The sequence below is a fragment of the Schistocerca serialis genome, chromosome 7, assembly GCF_023864345.2.
Source record: "Schistocerca serialis cubense isolate TAMUIC-IGC-003099 chromosome 7, iqSchSeri2.2, whole genome shotgun sequence".
In the NCBI taxonomy this organism is placed as follows: domain Eukaryota; kingdom Metazoa; phylum Arthropoda; class Insecta; order Orthoptera; family Acrididae; genus Schistocerca; species Schistocerca serialis.
In genome coordinates this window covers 49,027,278-49,049,717 of record NC_064644.1, presented here as the reverse complement: position 1 = coordinate 49,049,717, position 22,440 = coordinate 49,027,278, and the positions used below count along the sequence as shown (strand labels likewise).

At 40.6% G+C, this 22,440-nt stretch overlaps 1 protein-coding gene across 2 annotated transcripts in view; it reads left to right on the top strand.

Moving 5' to 3' along the window:
• Positions 1-22,440, top strand: part of LOC126412726 (myotubularin-related protein 6) — a 437,584-nt gene that overhangs the window by 325,731 nt on the left and 89,413 nt on the right. For both annotated transcript variants that reach the window (XM_050082454.1, XM_050082455.1), the window contains exon 8: positions 4,161-4,393. In XM_050082454.1, coding sequence (XP_049938411.1) covers positions 4,161-4,393 — 233 coding nt within the window. The remainder of the gene's footprint in view (positions 1-4,160; positions 4,394-22,440) is intronic.

Genomic DNA, 22,440 nt, shown 5'->3' with positions numbered 1-22,440 from the left:
AAGTAGGATATATTGCAGGAGAGCTCCAATCTGCACATTTCAGAATACATGCTGTTGCTAGGGAGGATCCAGATGGTGCAGGCTGTGAAGCAATCATTGAAGTGAAGAACATTGTCTTGGACAGCTCAGCATCTGTATGGTCCAACTGTCTCTTGGCCACAGTTTGTTGGTGGCCGTTCATGAGGACAGACAACTTGTTATTTTACCCGAGAGGTACCTTTAACCTGTTTTGTCAGTGGGAAGCCTGCTTCAGTGCTCCCTGCAAGACTTTGCGTGATTGACATACTGATTCTGGGCTGTATGGCCTTCACATGGAATTTATTTATTGCCTCTTATTTTTGGGTGTTCCACATTTGTCTGTAGAATGCAACACAGTTGTTGCATCTTTCACAGGTAGTCCTACTTTTGGTGGTATAGGTGATGCTTGTGGCTAGACTGGATTATATGATGGTAGGAGGATATATGGTACAGTATTTAGGCCTATTACAGGGATGTGAGATATGTGACAATGGGGTTGGTGATAGATATGGAATAGGAATGGAAAATGTTATTGTGTAGGTTTGGTGGGCAGTGGAATACCACTGTGGAAGGGGTGGGAAGTATAATGGGTAGGACATTCCTCATTTCAGGGCATGATGAGAGGTAGTCGAAATCCTGGCAGAGAATGTGGTTCAATTGCTTCAGCCTTGGTTGGTACTGAGTCACGAGGAAAGTGCTCGTTTGTGGCTGGATGGTGGGACTCTGGGAGGTGGTGTGTGACTGGAGAGAGAAGGCATGGGAGATCTGTTTCTCTACAAGGTAGGGAGAGTAATTTCAGTCTGCGAAAGCCTCAGTTAGGCCCTTGGTATGTTTGGAAAGGGACTGCTTGTCACTACAGATGTGATGGCTATGGGTGGCTAGTCTTTATAGAATTGACTTCTTGGTATGTAATAGGTGGCAGCTGCTGAAATGGAGGTATGGCTGGTGGGTGATAGGTGGTAGGTTTGATATGGACAGAGATAATGAAATCTGCATCTGTCAGGTGGAGGTCAACATTGAGGAAAGTAGCTTGTTGGGTTGAGTAGGGCTAGGTGATGCAAATGGGGGAGAAGGTATTGAGGCTATAAAGGAATGTGGTTAGGGTGTCCCCACCTTCCATCCAGATCATGAAGATGTCATCAGTGGGAGGGGTTTGAGATTCTGGATGGTTAAGAAGGATTCCTTTAGGTGGCCCATGAATATTGACATAGGATGGTGCCCATTGCCGTACCACAAATTTGTTTGTAGGTGATGACTTCAAAGGTGAAAAAATTGTGGATGAGAATATGGTTGGTCATAGTGACCAGGAAGGAGGTTATAGTCTTGGAATCAGTTGGGTGTTGGGAAAGATATTGTTCAATAGCTACAAGATTATAGGCATTAGGGATGGTTGTGTAAAGGCATGTGGCATCATTAGTGATGAGCAGGGCACCATATGGTAAAGGAACAGGAACAGTGGAGGAAATGGTTGGTGACTTCTATATCAGTAGGTAGGTTATTACGGGTAGTAGGCTGAAGGTGTTGATCCATAAGAACAGTGATTTTCTGTGGTGGCAATGTACCCAGTCACAATGGGGCAATCTATGTGGATGGGTTACGGATATTAGGAAGCATGTAGAAGGTAGGAGTGCAGTGAGTGGTAGGGATGAGGGGAGAGATGGACTCAGGGGGAAGGTTCTGGGAAGGTGACAGCTGGCAGAGTCCTTTTCCCAGGTTATCTCTGTGGTTCAAAACCACAGTGGTGGAGGCTCTGCCAGCAGGACAGATTTTAGGTGGTGACTTGCGGGTCTTTCTGTGGGCATAAGGTCAGCTCCCATGTTGAGGGATTTGAGGAATGATGGTGAGGCAAGTTGTGAGGTTAAGATATTCTGGAATATTAACAGGGGTGATTTGTGGTTAGTTGGGGGTGGATTACAGCTGGGTGGGAGAGTGAACTGAGTCAGACAGGGTTCAACATTGGTTTTGGGTTGAGTCTGATTGGTAGGGTTGGTGACGAAAACATGTTTCCGCTGTAGGGACAGGGAGAAGGAGATGTGGTCTTCAAAAAGTCCAGCATGATTGACTCAGCTAGTGGAGCAAAACGTAAGGGCTTTGGAAATGACTGTTACATGGAATTGAGGCTTTTGGAGGACTGTACTTTGGGTCAGTTTAGGTTCAGGGTTCTGTATGGTGGTATGAGCAACTTTCTGAGGGTGTGCTTAATATATTAGGTCTGTGAGGCAGGGTTTTTCAGCTATGAGGCGATGTGGGAGAGGTTTGGAGGCTGTTATAGAGGTGGTGTATAGTAGTCCAAGACAGGAGTGGGAGATTGAAAGGTCGGAGAGTTTTTTGAGGTGGCATTGTGCTTATTGCTCTAGTTACTGAGAGCAAGAGTTTCATTGTGAGAAATGGATTACAGGAGTTTGGGATTGCAGAGTAGGAGAATTTTGTTGACAGAGAGGTGGTATTTCAAGGTGGTTTGGGCATGATTTTCATGGTTCTGCAGGACTAGGTTGGTGAGGGCTAAGGACTGGGGGAATCTGAAAAGATAGAGATCACTGTGGAAGGAGGGGTTGCAGCTGGAGATGGGTTGATGGTAAGTCCATTTGAGGGGATTCCATGATCCAGGCAGTACCACAGGAACATTATTTGGGACTGACAAGTGAGCTCTGTGTAGGAATAAGGAAACTTCTCTGTATTCATTTTCATTACACCATCCTGGATTTCCTGTTATGTGATTTCTGCAACTTTTACTACTTCAGTCTAAATCAGTGGAACCAATTACGTTCTGCAAGCTCCATAAAGTAATTCTTAGATTATTGTAATCGTGCAGTGCCAAACTATTGTGGTCATACATTGTCAAAAGAAAACAGTTGCTTCTAATGATCACATTGCTGCATGTAAGATTTTTATGAAGTCAAATAAGATGTAGAATGCACATTTTGTGCTTTCATATATAGCTTAAATAAAATGTTAGTGGTATTGCTGGAAACTCCCCCTCCCCCCCCTCCCTCTCCCCAGCCCGCTCTCTCCCTCCCCACTACCACTCCACTAGACTTGCTGAAATGTCAGTCACAAAATTGTTTTAATCAGGTATACAGGCTATGTCAGCTAGTACTAGTACCTCTATATCTGTAAACCCATTTGTTAGTGATTTCATTTAGGATAAAAATTCTAGTCCTATGGAGTTAGTGTAATATGAGAACATAAGTCCATTGTCCACAGTGCTTCACTCTCTGTGTGTGCTGGAACCAGTTTACATTAGTGTTTAACATTTTTGGAATAGGAATTAGTTACCAATGAATCTTTCATTAGTAACCAAGATTTTTATGGTCATTAGGATGTTGCTGGAAAAGTGTGTTTTTATTCAGGGATGAATGTGTTAACTGAGCTGCTGTTCAAAGAAAAGAAATGCATTGTTTATCAAGGGAAGGAGAAAATTTCTCAGATTGGTAAAAAAAAGTGTGTGTTTTATGTCTAAAAACGTAATTTTTTTCAGTGTAGCCATAGGCCTGTGTGACCATGTGAGCACAACTCAGACCCTAAGTTGGCCACCTTCTGCCAGGGGACGATGCTAGTGATATGCATGATCTATAGCTTCAAGGAACATATGCCACAATCTCACATTCCCATCAACTCAGTACAATTAGAATTTATTGGGCCATGTTCCACTCTGACATTGTTCCATAGTTCAGTGACAATGTTCATGAGCCCATTCCACTTACTGAGCACTACGCTGAAATGCCAGCAAAGGATCACAGGCTGAAAAGAAGTTACCTTCATCTAAACAGGACACAGCTCTTTCAGGCAGGAGCACTTTCTCTGATAAACAGTCTCGTGTGTGTGCTGGCTTCATTATTCCACACTTCAACTGATATTTATTCTTTTGATAATGAGAGAACTATTTAATTTCTTGAGAGCATCACCTTCATGTCACCTGGGTAGTCATACGCTTCATCACATTTGCTAAGGATGAATTGAAGTGCATTTTCACAGACATCTGTACCAGATTTTATAAGTGACCAGCGAGCCGCATGTATATGACAAAACTACTTGTATCTTGTTGTAGAATAATGTTAGTTTCCTCAGAGGAACCTAAAGTTTTCAGAAAAAGCAGCAATTTTGTTTGTTGTAGAAGTATGAAGTGTTTTTCTCTGTTGCAGCTTGTGAGTTGAAAGCTCCTTCAATGGGCAGCTTTTTGGGTGGTATAGAGTCCTCATGTTGGCTGAGACATGTGAAGGCAGTTCTAGAAACATCTCTGTTTATTGCGGAAGCTGTGGAATCTGGAGTGAGTGTGGTGGTACATTGTTCAGATGGATGGGACAGGACAGCCCAGGTGTGCTCACTTGCTGGAATCTTCCTTGATCCATATTACCGCACCATCCAAGGTTTTCAGGTAATGTTGTTGTAACATTTAACCTGTTTCCTAATGTAGTAGCTGCCACTTCGAGGTCACAATGTTTTGAACTCTTAAAATCATTAAAAGAACAGATTTTGGCCCACCGTGTAGAGAAGACGTTGTCTCACAGACAGGCGCAAACACACACACACACACACACACACACACACACACACACACACACACACACACAAAAACAAAGTCTCTGGTCACTATAGACAGACGCAGTGGCCAAAGACAGTGGTTTGTGTGTGTTTGTGTGTGAGTGTGAGTGTGTGTGTGTGTTTTCTCCTTTGGAGGAAAGCTTCTTGCACAAAATACCTAGCAGTCTTTCTGTTGTGCCTTCCTGCAACTCAACATTTCTTCTGTATGGTGGATAGCAATGCATACTTTTATAATACTGTCATTATTCCAGCCTGGACTTTCCACTATTAGAATTTACACACACACACACACACACACACACACACACACACACACACAAAGCACACATTAGACTAAGAGGGAGCCCTACCTGTTAAAACTGTTAAAAGGGGAAAGAGAGACAGAGGAAAGAAACATTTTCACAGATAACTGGTTTGTCCATGTGATCTGTCTGCAACAAGTTCCGAAAACTTGGTGCACTGTTTTGTATTTTAAGTTGTGGCTCCTGAAGTCCAGCATTTCTCTCTCTTGTCATTGTAAGAATTTCTTAAATTGAATTTCCCTCTCTATAAAATCAGTATAATTATGGGTCAAAAATTTATTTTGCATAGCAGTCGTTCTCTTATGCAATCTCTTTTAGAGTTCAGGAATTGTGTAGTATGAAAATTAAACTTACTGTTAGCATCTCACAAGATTTATTGCTTTTATTTTGCATAAAAAATACATTAAGAGCTTCCATTGTTCTCTGTTGTTTATTTTTTGTGCCAAACTCCCTATATAAACATGTTTTGGTGTTGGGAAACATATCAAATAACTAAAAAAGAAAGTATTGTATTTCAGTTTTATAAAATCTGGTAAAATAAATTTTGGGTAACAGTCTCAATGCACACCAACTTCTTTCAACTAATCATGTAAGTAGCAAATGGATTACCATCTCTAACAATAAGTGAAGTTGTATAATGCTAAAAAATTTGTAAGATGATGATCTTGCTGAGGAAAATAAATGTGGGAGTTGTGAATATCTGCATATTGAGCTCATCATTGTCTTTGTAAAAGTGCGCATCTATAGACAGGCGCATAGACTTCTTGGGACTTAAACTCGGGAATGTTTTCTTCGCCATTAAGGAAGAGGCAGAAATACTATAGAGCTACCTTTAGTCTGTACTATGGACATAATAGTGTCTGAAATGGGGACTCCCCACAAAAAGCTTGTGATTAAGATGACTTGATAGAAGGTCCCTTCTGGTGGTGGAACACACAAAAAGGAAGAGAAGGGTCCCCTCAACAACATGATCAGTGGATGAGATCTGGAAATTCATCATGGCTATTTTGTATTTGTCTTAAGTTGTTTGGAGAAAGTGTAAACAAAAATCTAAATTTGATAAACCAGACAGAGCTGGAAATCTTTTCCTCCAAAATAATAATTCAGTGTCTTTAAGCAAGGCACTGTTTTTGTCAGTGCGCTTTAAGTGCTTTCCTTTGGCCATGTGTCCCATGTTCTTTTGAAAATCTTAGGAATTATACATTTGCCAACATTTAGTCAATACATGTGCCCAAGTAGCAAAATAAGCACAAAATTTGCTTCTGATCGCTCGTAGGACAACTAACTCTTAAGCCAGGGTGATCATTCGATGTTGTTCAGTTAAACTATGCTGTATGTAATAATTGGCTGTTGCACATGTGGCACATTCAGACAATATTCAACATCTTGACATTTTCTATACTCTGAAAACTATGTACAGATTTGACTTTATACTCATCGGACTTAAAACACACAAAAGTTCACTGTGATACCGAGCATGGTCCTTTGGTTTCGAGCTGAGTGGAAGGCTTAAATCAGAGGTTCAGATGATTTTGTAACAACCTTGGTTGCAGATTTTCTGTCCTCTACTATTGTGTGGAGAATTGTAGCATCTCTTAATAGGCTGGGGGTCACACAACGCACAGAAAGTAGCTATTAAGGAAACGGTATGCCTGGCATACACATGTGAAATCCGTCCACAATCCTGATAAATGTTTTTATTGCAGAAAGAGTAGAAACACAGCTACATGAATCAGAGAAAGAAGTATTCATCATGGCAGGTAGGAGAAAAAGAAGGTGAATATAACTGCAGAAGCACCCATGGAAGGATCCTAGAACTAGTCCCCCATATAAATGGTAGTAATGGCTACGTAGTATTAAAGACAGAAAGCAGGCTGAAAGCATACATTAATGGCAATGAAATTCTAACTTCTAATTGCAATGTGTATCAGAGATAGTCTGGACATTGGTGGTCGATGCATTTTTGTAGCTGTAATCTCTAGTGTGGTTAACAGGGATTCCAAATGTGGATCAAAGATGGTCGTTTGATGCTTTCATTGACCCCTGCCTCAGGAACAGTAGTGGCAAAGGACTTCAAGGAAAATCTGGAGAAGATTGTGCATAAATTTGCCGTGTATGTTATAATATTATGAGGAGTCTTCAACTTTCAAGCTGTAGACTGTGAGACTCAAGTGGTGGGTAGTAGGTGAATGAAATCATGTGGAATTGATAGAACAGTCTGTGGTATACTGCCAGTTCATAGTGTATCACTGGAGGTTTTGAACTGGCGGCACACCTGTGGACTGTCCAGTCAACTTCTGAATGCCGTATCCAAAAACGTCCTTGAGCATTTAATCAAAAACTGGCTTGTTAGGGTAACATCTTAGATTTCAAGAACAAGCTCGAACTTTTTGACTTGATTAGCATAAAGCAGGGAATCAAGTCAGAATGAGGCCATGACAGCATAACTGACTATGGATATCAGCTGGAATCTAAAGAAAGGTAGGATGATATTCCTGTTTAATAAGTGTGCAAAGAAACAGCTTTCAGATGACCAGAGCAGACACCATCAGAAATTCATCTCTAACGACTGGAAATGTTGAGTAGAAATAGTTAAAGTTCAGGGGTATTGTACATTATGACTTAAGACAGGTATGTACCGAGCAGATCAGTGAGGGATGGAAAAAAGCCACCATGGTTCAACAGTTATGTTAGAAGGCTGTTCTAAATGCAAAAAGAGCTTCATTGCAGATTTAATTGTATCAAAAGTTTTGTCAAAATAAAACCCAAGAGAAGTCAAATTTGTCCAAAGAATAGCCTTAGGTGAAACATTCATCAGATTCAAAAGTAAATTTTTATGTACCAGTCTGACGGAAAACCCCAAGCAGTTTTAGTCCATGTTAAATCACTAAACAGAATAAAGCCATCTGTCCTGTCACTTAGAGACCATAATGGCACCAAAACAGAGGGTGACAAATAGAAGGCAAAAATACTGAATTTCTTCTACCGAAATTGTTTCACCAAGGAAGGTCATACTGAGGTTTCTCTGACAGATATCAAAGTAGGAAATCAACTAAAACCACTCATCAGGTGACAGGGTACTGGACCTGATGGAATATCTTTAAGATTCTCTGTAGAATATTAGACAGAAATTGCAGCTCTTCTAGCACTCATCATCATAGGTTGGTGGAGGAGCGAAGTGCACCAAGTAATTGGAAAAATATATGCACGACTATAGGCTTATAGCTCTGAGTCAAGTTGTTAAAGAGTTCTGGAACACATTTTATGTTACCAATACTTACAGGAGACTGAAATTATGTTCTGTAGTTATCAACATGAATTCCACAAACAGCGTTGTGGGGAACCAATGCTATGCTGTTTATTCACAAGAACCAATAGGTGATAGATACTGGTGCCCAGGCTAAGGTCATGTTCCCTGACTTCTGGAATGCATTCAGCACAGTTCCCCACTCTTTCCTCAAGAGCAAAGTATGTGCATACAGAAAATCAGACTGGCTTTATGATTGGATTGAATAGTTTCTAGTTAATAGAAAACATGTCATTTTTAATGGAGAGAAATCTCAAGATGTAAAAATACCTTTGGGCGTACCCAAGGCAAGTGTTATAGGATAATAACCATTTACGGTATCTGCAAATGGCCTAGTAGATAACATTAGAATCTCCACGAGACTGTTTGCAGTTCATGCTGTTGTATATGGAGAAATTGCTATGCAAGAAAATTATAGCTAAATGCAGGAAGACTTGCAGTGGATTGTTGGTGGGTACAGGAATTAGCAATTTATTCTCAGTATAAAGAAATATAATACATTGTTCAAACAATGGAATATCCGGAATGGAATGTAACAATATTATGAGAAGGAAAGTTGCTACTCACCATATAGTGGAGATGCTGAGCTGCAGATAGGCACAACAAGAAGACTGTCAAAAGAGTAGGTTTTGGCCAGAAAGGCCTTGATTAGGTACGCGCGCGCGCGCACACACACACACACACACACACACACACACACACACACAATGACCACAGGCTCTGGCTCCCAAGGCCAGACTGCGGGCAGCAGCACATGATGGAAACCCTTCTAACCACCCAGAATCCCTAATCTCTCACCTGGTTCAGATTCATTGATGGCATCTTGGCGATCTGGATTGAGGGTGAGGACACCCTATCCACATTTCCTCCAGAACCTCAATACCTTCTCCCCCATTTGCTTCACCTGGTCCTCCCCAACTCAACAAGCCACCTTCCTTGATGTTGACCTCCACCTCAAAGATAGCTACATCAGTATCTCCATCCATCAAACCTACCACTCACCAGAAATACCTCCACTTTGACAGCTGCCACCCATTCCATAGCACCAAGTCCCTTCCATACAGCCTAGCCACCCATGGCAGTCAGATCTGTTTTGACGAGCAGTTTCTATCCATTTATACCAAGGGTCTCAATGAGGTCTTCACAGATGGTAACAAAAACAGGTGTCCCGTGCCTTATATCTCCAGTCACTCATCACCTCCCAAAGTCCTACCATCCAGCCACAGATTAGCATTCCCTTCATGACTCAGTACCACCTACAACTGGAGCAACTGAATCACATCCTCCACAGGGGTTTTGACTACCTCTTGTCATGCCCCAAAATGAGAAATGTCCTATCCACCCCTCTCACACTGGTATTCTGCCGCCAACTGAGCCTACACAATATAGTCATCCATTCCTACACAACCCCTGCTCCCAGACACTCACCTCAGGGCTCACATTCCTTTAATAGACCAAGACACAAGACCTGCCCCATACATCAACCCACCACCACCTACTCCAGTCCAGTCATGAGCATCCTAAGCTCGAACAATTGTGCTGCATGCTATGTGGGCATGGCGACCAACAAGCTCTGTCTGCATGAATTGCCCTGACAAACTGTGGCCAAGAAACAGCTGTACTGCCCTGTTGCTGAACACGCCACCTGACATGACATTCTTCATTTCAGTGACTGCTTTACAGCCTGTGCCATTTGGATCCTTCCCACCAACACCAGATTATCTGAATTACATAGGTGGGAACTTGCCCTGTAGTATATCCTATATTCCTGTAACCTTCCTGGTCTTAATCTTTGTTAGTCATTGTCATTTACCCACCTATCCCCTTCCCTATTCCTATTCCAGCACTACATTGTCCTCTATTCCACCAGTGCTACCACAGTGTTTTTACTTCTCTCCTTCTCCCCCTCCCTCCCTCCGCCCCCCTCCCTGCTCCCCGCCTTCTGTCCTCCATTCAACCTCCTGACTGCACCTAGCTCCCCACTTTGTCCTTGTAAGCTCCCACAAGCTGCACTTTACCATCTCCCACCCTCCCCTGTTGTCCCTCCCCCTTCCCGTCCTCTCCCCAGCCTCTTCCTTACCCCCACCACTCAATTTACTTCTCCCATCACATGCTGCTACTCACAGTCTGGCCTCGGCAGCCAGAGACTGTGGTCATGTGTAAGTGAACTGTGCTTACCTTTTTGGTTGAAAGCTTACTTTTTTGACGGTCTTTTGTTGTGCCTCTCTGCGACTCAGCATCTCCACTATGTGATGAGTAGCAATTATCCTTTTCATAATACTGTCAGTAGTCTGTCCTGGATTTTCCATTGTTTGATTTTGTGGGTTGTTGTAGTTATTTATTATTTGCGGTCTTTGCTTTCATTGGATGAACCTTCTACATTTGTAGGGTGTTGGGGCAAAGATACAAATATTGTGATTCGTTGGTATCTTAATATGTACATACTTCAGTGTGTTGGTTATTTTTCCTATGTGTCTAACAGCCTTCCCACAAACGTATCACATGATTTAGTACCTGATGTTTTCTGCAAGGCCTTAACTGCTCTGCAAAGTGGATTATACTTGTCAGTATAGACTATCAATTTTGTGTCCACTTGTCCCCACTTCAATCCCTGACCTGCTGCTTACATGTGTCGTGCATAATTAGAGGTACTAACCAAGCTGAAAACATACTACTCATGCAAAGGAAGTAAATACTGATGTAATGTTGTTCAGTACACTGTCCTTAGCCATCAGTAGAAATATCTACGCTTATACCCCTAGCCCCCCCCATGAACCATGGACCTTGCCGTTGGTGGGGAGGCTTGCGTGCCTCAGCGATACAGATAGCCGTACCGTAGGTGCAACCACAACGGAGGGGTATCTGTTGAGAGGCCAGACAAACGTGTGGTTCCTGAAGAGGGGCAGCAGCCTTTTCAGTAGTTGCAAGGGCAACAGTCTGGATGATTGACTGATCTGGTCTTGTAACAATAACCAAAACGGCCTTGCTGTGCTGGTACTGCGAACGGCTGAAAGCAAGGGGAAACTACAGCCGTAATTTTTCCCGAGGGCATGCAGCTTTACTGTATGATTACATGATGATGGCGTCCTCTTGGGTAAAATATTCCGGAGGTAAAATAGTCCCCCATTCGGATCTCCGGGCGGGGACTACTCAAGAGGATGTCGTTATCAGGAGAAAGAAAACTGGCGTTCTACGGATCGGAGCGTGGAATGTCAGATCCCTTAATCGGGCAGGTAGGTTAGAAAATTTAAAAAGGGAAATGGATAGGTTGAAGTTAGATATAGTGGGAATTAGTGAAGTTCGGTGGCAGGAGGAACAAGACTTCTGGTCAGGTGACTACAGGGTTATAAACACAAAATCAAATAGGGGTAATGCAGGAGTAGGTTTAATAATGAATAGGAAAATAGGAATGCGGGTAAGCTACTACAAACAGCATAGTGAACGCATTATTGTGGCCAAGATGGATACGAAGCCCACACCTACTACAGTAGTTCAAGTTTATATGCCAACTAGTTCTGCAGATGACGAAGAAATTGAAGAAATGTATGATGAAATAAAAGAAATTATTCAGATTGTGAAGGGAGACGAAAATTTAATAGTCATGGGTGACTGGAATTCGAGTGTAGGAAAAGGGAGAGAAGGAAACATAGTAGGTGAATATGGATTGGGGGACAGAAATGAAAGAGGAAGCCGCCTGGTAGAATTTTGCACAGAGCACAACATAATCATAACTAACACTTGGTTTAAGAATCATGAAAGGAGGTTGTATACATGGAAGAACCCTGGAGATACTAAAAGGTATCAGATAGATTATATAATGGTAAGACAGAGATTTAGGAACCAGGTTTTAAATTGTAAGACATTTCCAGGGGCAGATGTGGACTCTGACCACAATCTATTGGTTATGACCTGTAGATTAAAACTGAAGAAACTGCAAAAAGGTGGAAATTTAAGGAGATGGGACCTGGATAAACTAAAAGAACCAGAGGTTGTACAGAGATTCAGGGAGAGCATAAGGGAGCAATTGACAGGAATGGGGGAAATAAATACAGTAGAAGAAGAATGGGTAGCTTTGAGGGATGAAGTAGTGAAGGCAGCAGAGGATCAAGTAGGTAAAAAGACGAGGGCTAATAGAAATCCTTGGGTAACAGAAGAAATATTGAATTTAATTGATGAAAGGAGAAAATATAAAAATGCAGTAAGTGAAACAGGCAAAAAGGAATACAAACGTCTTAAAAATGAGATCGACAGGAAGTGCAAAATGGCTAAGCAGGGATGGCTAGAGGACAAATGTAAGGATGTAGAGGCCTATCTCACTAGGGGTAAGATAGATACCGCCTACAGGAAAATTAAAGAGACCTTTGGAGATAAGAGAACGACTTGTATGAATATCAAGAGCTCAGATGGAAACCCAGTTCTAAGCAAAGAAGGGAAAGCAGAAAGGTGGAAGGAGTATATAGAGGGTCTATACAAGGGCGATGTACTTGAGGACAATATTATGGAAATGGAAGAGGATGTAGATGAAGATGAAATGGGAGATACGATACTGCGTGAAGAGTTTGACAGAGCACTGAAAGACCTGAGTCGAAACAAGGCCCCCGGAGTAGACAATATTCCATTGGAACTACTGACGGCCATGGGAGAGCCAGTCCTGACAAAACTCTACCATCTGGTGAGCAAGATGTATGAAACAGGCGAAATACCCTCAGACTTCAAGAAGAATATAATAATTCCAGTCCCAAAGAAAGCAGGTGTTGACAGATGTGAAAATTACCGAACTATCAGCTTAATAAGTCACAGCTGCAAAATACTAACACGAATTCTTTACAGACGAATGGAAAAACTAGTAGAAGCCAACCTCGGGGAAGATCAGTTTGGATTCCGTAGAAACACTGGAACACGTGAGGCAATACTGACCTTACGACTTATCTTAGAAGAAAGATTAAGGAAAGGCAAACCTACGTTTCTAGCATTTGTAGACTTAGAGAAAGCTTTTGACAATGTTGACTGGAATACTCTCTTTCAAATTCTAAAGGTGGCAGGGGTAAAATACAGGGAGCGAAAGGCTATTTACAATTTGTACAGAAACCAGATGGCAGTTATAAGAGTCGAGGGACATGAAAGGGAAGCAGTGGTTGGGAAGGGAGTAAGACAGGGTTGTAGCCTGTCCCCGATGTTGTTCAATCTGTATATTGAGCAAGCAGTAAAGGAAACAAAAGAAAAATTCGGAGTAGGTATTAAAATTCATGGAGAAGAAATAAAAACTTTGAGGTTCGCCGATGACATTGTAATTCTGTCAGAGACAGCGAAGGACTTGGAAGAGCAGTTGAATGGAATGGACAGTGTCTTGAAAGGAGGATATAAGATGAACATCAACAAAAGCAAAACAAGGATAATGGAATGTAGTCTAATCAAGTTGGGTGATGCTGAGGGAATTAGATTAGGAAATGAGGCACTTAAAGTAGTAAAGGAGTTTTGCTATTTGGGGAGCAAAATAACTGATGATGGTAGAAGTAGAGAGGATATAAAATGTAGACTGGCAATGGCAAGGAAAGCGTTTCTGAAGAAGAGAAATTTGTTAACATCCAGTATTGATTTAAGTGTCAGGAAGTCATTTCTGAAAGTATTTGTATGGAGTGTAGCCATGTATGGAAGTGAAACATGGACGATAAATAGTTTGGACAAGAAGAGAATAGAAGCTTTTGAAATGTGGTGCTACAGAAGAATGCTGAAGATTAGATGGGTAGATCACATAACTAATGAGGAAGTATTGAATAGGATTGGGGAGAAGAGAAGTTTGTGGCACAACTTGACCAGAAGAAGGGATCGGTTGGTAGGACATGTTCTGAGGCATCAAGGGATCACCAATTTAGTATTGGAGGGCAGCGTGGAGGGTAAAAATCGTAGGGGGAGACCAAGAGATGAATACACTAAGCAGATTCAGAAGGATGTAGGTTGCAGTAGGTACTGGGAGATGAAAAAGCTTGCACAGGATAGAGTAGCATGGAGAGCTGCATCAAACCAGTCTCAGGACTGAAGACCACAACAACAACAACATACCCCTAGCGCCCTGTATATGCATTACCTGCAAACCACTGTAAAGTGAATGGCACAGAGTACTTTCCAATGTTCCACAGCAAAGAGTTTCTCACTGTTCCATTCACAAATCGAATGTGGGAAGAATGACTGCTTAAATGCCTCTGTGCACACTTCAGTTACACTAGACATGTTTAATTATCCCTGTGGGAGCAATATATTGGCGACTGTAGTATATTCCTAGATGCCTCACTTCAAACTGGTTCCTGAAAGTTTGTAAGTAGGCTTTTGCTGCGTAGTTGAGATATGTTTATCTTCTGGTATCTGCCGGTTCATCATCTGCTTCAGGAGGGTACAAGCATATGGACATGACTTCATTCAGTGTAGATTATATTGGATTTTAAAACGATGAAGCTTCAACCATCCAGTATATGTTCACAGAAATGCAAGTGCCAAGCCTACAGTATGTGAATTGATAGTGTGGTGTGAATGAACTAAAATCTCTCATGACATGAAGAAACACAGACAGCTGCTAGTTCCATTCCAAGAGTATACTGAATGTACCGGTGGATGTGGTGATCTGACCTTCATGGTGCATAGAACTTCTTATGCTTGATTTGTTGAAACCACAAATTTTTGTCCATGGATTGACAATTTCCAAATGCCTAATGTAAATTATAATAAACAATTACATAGAAATTTACTTTATTCTATGACAGACAGCAGTGAAATGCCATCTGGGGGCTTGGTGTAATTGGTGCAATGCTCACACAACATCTAAAGGTTAAAAGTGAATTTGAGTCATGTGTCTGTTATATATTTCCAGGAAGAATGCAGTGCAACAGAAATAAGACATTCTTAGTACTTCTGTTCTTGTGCTTTCTTACCGGAGGACTCAGTCCAGGGGAGAGTACTCGTAACATTTAACGGCTGACTTCAGAAATTCCACTCAGTCTCCTTTTCATGCGTAACAGTAGCAGATATCTAGGAAGAATTGAATGGACCAGGACTGTCTTTCCTTGTGTAGAACCTCCTCTGGTTCATGAAATCTTTATAAATTGTCTGTCTTCTTTATGAACTAATGGTTGTATAAATGATTTCTCATTTGATTAATTGTTTCAGATTGTAGTTTTGCTGTATTATCTTACTATTGGGTCCTTAATTGCATACCCAGCAAGATGACACTGTAGTAATACAGCAAACTCGCATTTGGGAAAATGGCCAACCAGATTTATATTTTCTGAGTTTTCCTAAATTGCTTTAGAAAAATGTGAGGATGGATCCTTTGAAGAAGACATGGCCAATTTCCTTCCACATCCTTTCTCAATCTGAGTATGTGCTCTTTTTCTAATGACCTTGTTATTGAGTGGACTTTAGATCCTAATCCTCCTCCCTAAAGTAAATCAACCAGGTATAACAAATGGCTGTGCATCTGCTGAATGACTCATACCAGACTGATCTGAGGTCACATTATCATATCAGCTGAACATTTGCACACACATTTACATTAGTACTGGTCACTTTATACTATCTTTCATCACTCTGCTCTGCTTCTGAACTGTGATTTTATGATGGCAATTACCATACCTCCTATACACTGACAAGTGAAGAAAATTTGAGGACTGTTGTCCCATTGATGATGAACTCATTGATGAAGCACAAACACTTACAGGTAATGATTGGGGAGCACATTGGCCTTCTCCTTTTCGGAGGTTCGTTTCAGGCATTTGCCTTAACTGATCTGGTGGATGTTGCTAGCAAGAGCTAGTATGCTCAGCAAGAGAAATAGCCATAGTAAATATAAACAGAGCAATCTTACCATAGTTAGTAATTCCCCACTCCTCATCCATTTGCAAATGAATGGCCAACATATATAAGGAGTGGAGTATTGGCAACAACTTGCAGAATAGCACACTTGCTTAATGTCAAAAACTTCTTGAATATAAGCATTCTGTACTCATTTCATTAACTGTGAATGATAAACTGATGATGATGCTTGGTTCAAATGTGAAACACATTAAATACTTACCTATGAAAGTAATCCATGAACTGAAAGTATATTGATATAGGAAATAGACTAGTCACGTGGCTGTTATAAGGTTCATGGGAATTCTAATTCAGACTCAGTTATACAGAGGAACAACTTTTGCTACGTATTAATGCGATGCTGGCTGTCACAAATTCTGCTTCTGTAGTGCTCAAAGTCACCATTCTTTGATGTTGATAGGATCACATTATCGGTCCATGGGATAACAAAAACAGAAAACCAGAAGTTGACTGTTTTGTTTCTCTGTCTGCCACATAATCTGACTCACTATGCCTAAACAGAATCATCTTGTCTTTGATCTTTCTGTACAATATATCAAAGTCTTTAGTGCTTTGTACATACTTGAAAATGCATATAAAAGATTTGATTATGTAAAAATGGTATTCTTCCCTTTGTCCCATTATCCCACTTCCTAGTTTTTCGTTTACCATATGTCTCTGATTTCCATCCATTTTAGCTGCAATCTTTCTGTGTTTTTACCACTTTCAGTTATACAGTATTTTGTTTTTACTGCTTCTTTTGGCTCTCAGTTTGCTTTTTATGACTTTCAAGGATGACTGTTATTTATATAAATAAAGTTTCTAACATTAATTTATGCTGTGTTAAATTTAATAAAATATTTCTTCTTTTATATCTTAGTTTAATGTTAGCACAGTTGTTTCTTCATACTGCCATTAGTCCCTCATAGTGCCACTTCACTCATGTACTTATGCTATCTGAAATTCATTTGTGAATTTGCTAGCTTGTAGTTTGCTTCACACTCATTTGTGCTTTGGAGCAGTTAGCTGACCCGTGACACTATACTGTGTTTGAAGAGTTCCACATTTGTTCTTAGATATGTTTATAGGTTTGCCCTGTATGATTTAAAATAAATAGTTAATAGTGATTCAGAAAATGTTCATAAGTGTGTTGCTTCTGACTTATGTAATCTATTGACAGATGTTCTGATAATGAGTTAATCTTGAAACACATCAGTAAATGTAAATACTGAACATCAAGTGAAAAAAATTTTCTAGCAGCCTGATCAACAGTTGTTGTTGTTGTTGTGGTCTTCAGTCCTGAGACTGGTTTGATGCAGCTGTCCATGCTACTCTATCCTGTGCAAGCTTTTTCATCTCCCAGTACCTACTGCAACCTACATCCTTCTGAATCTGCTTAGTGTATTCATCTCTTGGTCTCCCTCTACGATTTTTACCCTCCACGCTGCCCTCCAATACTAAATTGGTGATCCCTTGATGCCTCAGAACATGTCCTACCAACCGATCCCTTCTTCTGGTCAAGTTGTGCCACAAACTTCTCTTCTCCCCAATCCTATTCAATACTTCCTCATTAGATATGTGATCTACCCATCTAATCTTCAGCATTCTTCTGTAGCACCACATTTCGAAAGCTTCTATTCTCTTCTTGTCCAAACTGTTTATCATCCATGTTTCACTTCCATACATGGCTACACTCCATACGAATACTTTCAGAAATGACTTCCTGACACTTAAATCTATACTGGATGTTAACAAATTTCTCTTCTTCAGAAACGCTTTCCTTGCCATTGCCAGCCTACATTTTATATCCTCTCTACTTAGACCATCATCAGTTATTTTGCTCCCCAAATAGCAAAACTCCTTTACTACTTTAAGTGCCTCATTTCCTAATCTAATTCCCTCAGCATCACCCGACTTAATTAGACTACATTCCATTATCCTTGTTTTGCTTTTGTTGATGTTCATCTTATATCCTCCTTTCAAGACACTGTCCATTCCATTCAACTGCTCTTCCAAGTCCTTTGCTGTCTCTGACAGAATTACAATGTCATCGGCGAACCTCAAAGTTTTTATTTCTTCTCCATGAATTTTAATACCTACTCCGAATTTTTCTTTTGTTTCCTTTACTGCTTGCTCAATATACAGATTGAACAACATCGGGGAGAGGCTACAACCCTGTCTTACTCCCTTCCCAACCACTGCTTCCCTTTCATGTCCCTCGACTCTTATAACTGCCATCTGGTTTCTGTACAAATTGTAAATAGCCTTTCGCTCCCTGTATTTTACCCCTGCCACCTTTAGAATTTGAAAGAGAGTATTCCAGTCAACATTGTCAAAAGCTTTCTCTAAGTCTACAAATGCTATAAACGTAGGTTTGCCTTTCCTTAATCTTTCTTCTAAGATAAGTCGAAAGGTCAGTATTGCCTCACGTGTTCCAGTGTTTCTACGGAATCCAAACTGATCTTCCCCGAGGTTGGCTTCTACTAGTTTTTCCATTCGTCTGTAAAGAATTCGTGTTAGTATTTTGCAGCTGTGACTTATTAAGCTGATAGTTCGGTAATTTTCACATCTGTCAACACCTGCTTTCTTTGGGATTGGAATTATTATATTCTTCTTGAAGTCTGAGGGTATTTCGCCTGTTTCATACATCTTGCTCACCAGATGGTAGAGTTTTGTCAGGACTGGCTCTCCCACGGCCGTCAGTAGTTCCAATGGAATATTGTCTGCTCCGGGGGCCTTGTTTCGACTCAGGTCTTTCAGTGCTCTGTCAAACTCTTCACGCAGTATCATATCTCCCATTTCATCTTCATCTACATCCTCTTCCATTTCCATAATATTGTCCTCAAGTACATCGCCCTTGTATAGACCCTCTATATACTCCTTCCACCTTTCTGCTTTCCCTTCTTTGCTTAGAACTGGGTTTCCATCTGAGCTCTTGATATTCATACAAGTCGTTCTCTTATCTCCAAAGGTCTCTTTAATTTTCCTGTAGGCGGTATCTATCTTACCCCTAGTGAGATAGGCCTCTACATCCTTACATTTGTCCTCTATCCATCCCTGCTTAGCCATTTTCCACTTCCTGTCGATCTCATTTTTGAGACGTTTGTATTCCTTTTTGCCTGTTTCACTTACTGCATTTTTATATTTTCTCCTTTCATCAATTAAATTCAATATTTCTTCTGTTACCCAAGGATTTCTACTAGCCCTCGTCTTTTTACCTACTTGGTCCTCTGCTGCCTTCACTACTTCATCCCTCAAAGCTACCCATTCTTCTTCTACTGTATTTATTTCCCCCATTCCTGTCAATTGCTCCCTTATGCTCTCCCTGAATCTCTGTACAACCTCTGGTTCTTTTAGTTTATCCAGGTCCCATCTCCTTAAATTCCCACCTTTTTGCAGTTTCTTCAGTTTTAATCTACAGGTCATAACCAATAGATTGTGGTCAGAGTCCACATCTGCCCCTGGAAATGTCTTACAATTTAAAACCTGGTTCCTAAATCTCTGTCTTACCATTATATAATCTATCTGATACCTTTTAGTATCTCCAGGGTTCTTCCATGTATACAACCTTCTTTCATGATTCTTAAACCAAGTGTTAGTTATGATTATGTTGTGCTCTGTGCAAAATTCGACCAGGTGGCTTCCTCTTTCATTTCTGTCCCCCAATCCATATTCACCTACTATGTTTCCTTCTCTCCCTTTTCCTACACTCGAATTCCAGTCACCCATGACTATTAAATTTTCGTCTCCCTTCACAATCTGAATAATTTCTTTTATTTCATCATACATTTCTTCAATTTCTTCGTCATCTGCAGAGCTAGTTGGCATATAAACTTGTACTACTGTAGTAGGCGTGGGCTTCGTATCTATCTTGGCCACAATAATGCGTTCACTATGCTGTTTGTAGTAGCTTACCCGCATTCCTATTTTCCTATTCATTATTAAACCTACTCCTGCATTACCCCTATTTGATTTTGTGTTTATAACCCTGTAGTCACCTGACCAGAAGTCTTGTTCCACCTGCCACCGAACTTCACTAATTCCCACTATATCTAACTTCAACCTATCCATTTCCCTTTTTAAATTTTCTAACCTACCTGCCCGATTAAGGGATCTGACATTCCACGCTCCGATCCGTAGAACGCCAGTTTTCTTTCTCCTGATAACGACATCCTCTTGAGTAGTCCCCGCCCGGAGATCCGAATGGGGGACTATTTTACCTCCGGAATATTTTACCCAAGAGGACGCCATCATCATGTAATCATACAGTAAAACTGCATGCCCTCGGGAAAAATTACGGCTGTAGTTTCCCCTTGCTTTCAGCCGTTCGCAGTACCAGCACAGCAAGGCCGTTTTGGTTATTGTTACAAGGCCAGATCAGTCAATCATCCAGGCTGTTGCCCTTGCAACTACTGAAAAGGCTGCTGCCCCTCTTCAGGAACCACACGTTTGTCTGGCCTCTCAACAGATACCCCTCCGTTGTGGTTGCACCTACGGTACGGCTATCTGTATCGCTGAGGCACGCAAGCCTCCCCACCAACGGCAAGGTCCATGGTTCATGATTGATGTTTGTGACTTCTCTATAAAAACTTTTTTGTACAATGGTACATAAGTTGTTACTGTTAGTGGTTATAGTGTCAGCAACCATATTCACTTGTGTTGCTAACTCTGTCTTGACCTCTGCAATCTCCTCCTCACTATTTTCACTAATTTCAGTATTTTTTTCTGCAGTGGTTTTCGTCTCACTACTTAGAGAGACTAGATGTGTGCCAAGTTGGCTATATGTTTTGGTGCAACTAGTCACAGCTGATTCGAGTTGTGTAAATCTTCTTTTGTGCTCATTACTCATTTCTTCATCATTTGTTGCTCATTCTTCATAATTTTTTTATTTGCTCGTTCATTCTTCATAATTTTTTTATTTGCTGTTTCATTTTAATGGGGAATTGTGCTTGTTGGAACTTTACTAATCCCATTTTGTCTGTTTTTTCCCCTTTATATTTTCTGTAACTTCAGTTGATGAAGCTAACTGCATGATAAACCTGCTCAAAGGTTAATAATTAAACATCTAATCATCTTCATTTCAGCCATGTTTGACTTTATCCTTTTTGTCTTCTCTTTCCACTTGAGGACATCGTACCCATTAGTGCACTCATAGCTAGCTGAGAATGCCTGCATATCTAAATTCCTTTCTGCTCCAGTACTTGTCTGGATTTATTCCTGTTCTGTTTATATGTTTTCTTGCCAGGTTTACGAGACTGGTGTGCTACTACTTTCACTTCCACTGTTTCATCCGTTGAATAAGACACTATTGCACTTGTATGTGGAATTTCTGAGATTCCTGCATTGGTTCCTTTCATCTTACTTTCTGCTTCTATCTTTTATAGCTTCAAATTCTGTTCACAATCCAGCAATGCCTACAGCAGAAGTACTTCATTGAACTCACTGCCCAGTAAGACGTTTATGATACAAGTTTTTCTGGTTTAGAAGATAGCATGCTGCACTGCCATCATTGAGGTGTCATGATGCCAATGTCTTGTGCCACTGTAATCTGTCTTCTTTTCTATGTGATGATGGTGTTCATTGTTTCACTGGTACATCACTTCTTCTGCACATGCCAATAACTGTTGCAGTTTATACTTATGATAGGTTCCCTATTGTTGCCTTGCATAGATGTCAATTTTATAGTTCCTTCCCATGATTGTCAGACCTGGAAATTGCATCTTGACATGGCACGCCACTGGTAAGCTCTCCTTTTTGAAATTTTACATATAATACTATTTATTTAGTTTTCAGTAATTGGAATTTTAAGGGAGACAACTTACAACAAGTCATGTCTGATCCAGAAACAAACCATGTTGTTTGTCATGTGTCCGTAACTAGTAGCCAATGAATTGGCAATTACACATCATTGGAATCTGTTGTAAATGACAATACAATGTATTCAATATAGTTTATTGGTTCCCAATAAAGAATGTTCTGATAATTTGTCATTCTGGAGAAGCCAACATTTATGTGATCTTGTTTATCTATACCAATTTAAACTTTCATTACAGTCTCCTATAGGCCATTAATTCATGTATATTCTAATCAGTAACTTCAGTTCTACTTGCATAAGAAAGGCTTACACTTTCTCCTTCTGCTTAACTTTTATTATGCGATTATTAATAAACAACCACTCACTTGTAACTAGAAATCTTTCTCTCAACACAGTCTTTAACTTTTACTGCCATCAATCCACGTCTTTTATACGATTAATACTTACTAGCTCTGGACTCCTGCCTGCTCACATGCCTACGCATTAAATACTGGGACAATGTTCCCACCACTGAAAAAAGGTGTGAAATGTACAGAATCTTCAGGAGTGTCAGACTCACTGGCTAGTGAATGCTAATTAAAAGATAGTAGTGTAGCAATCAAAGTACTCTCTGT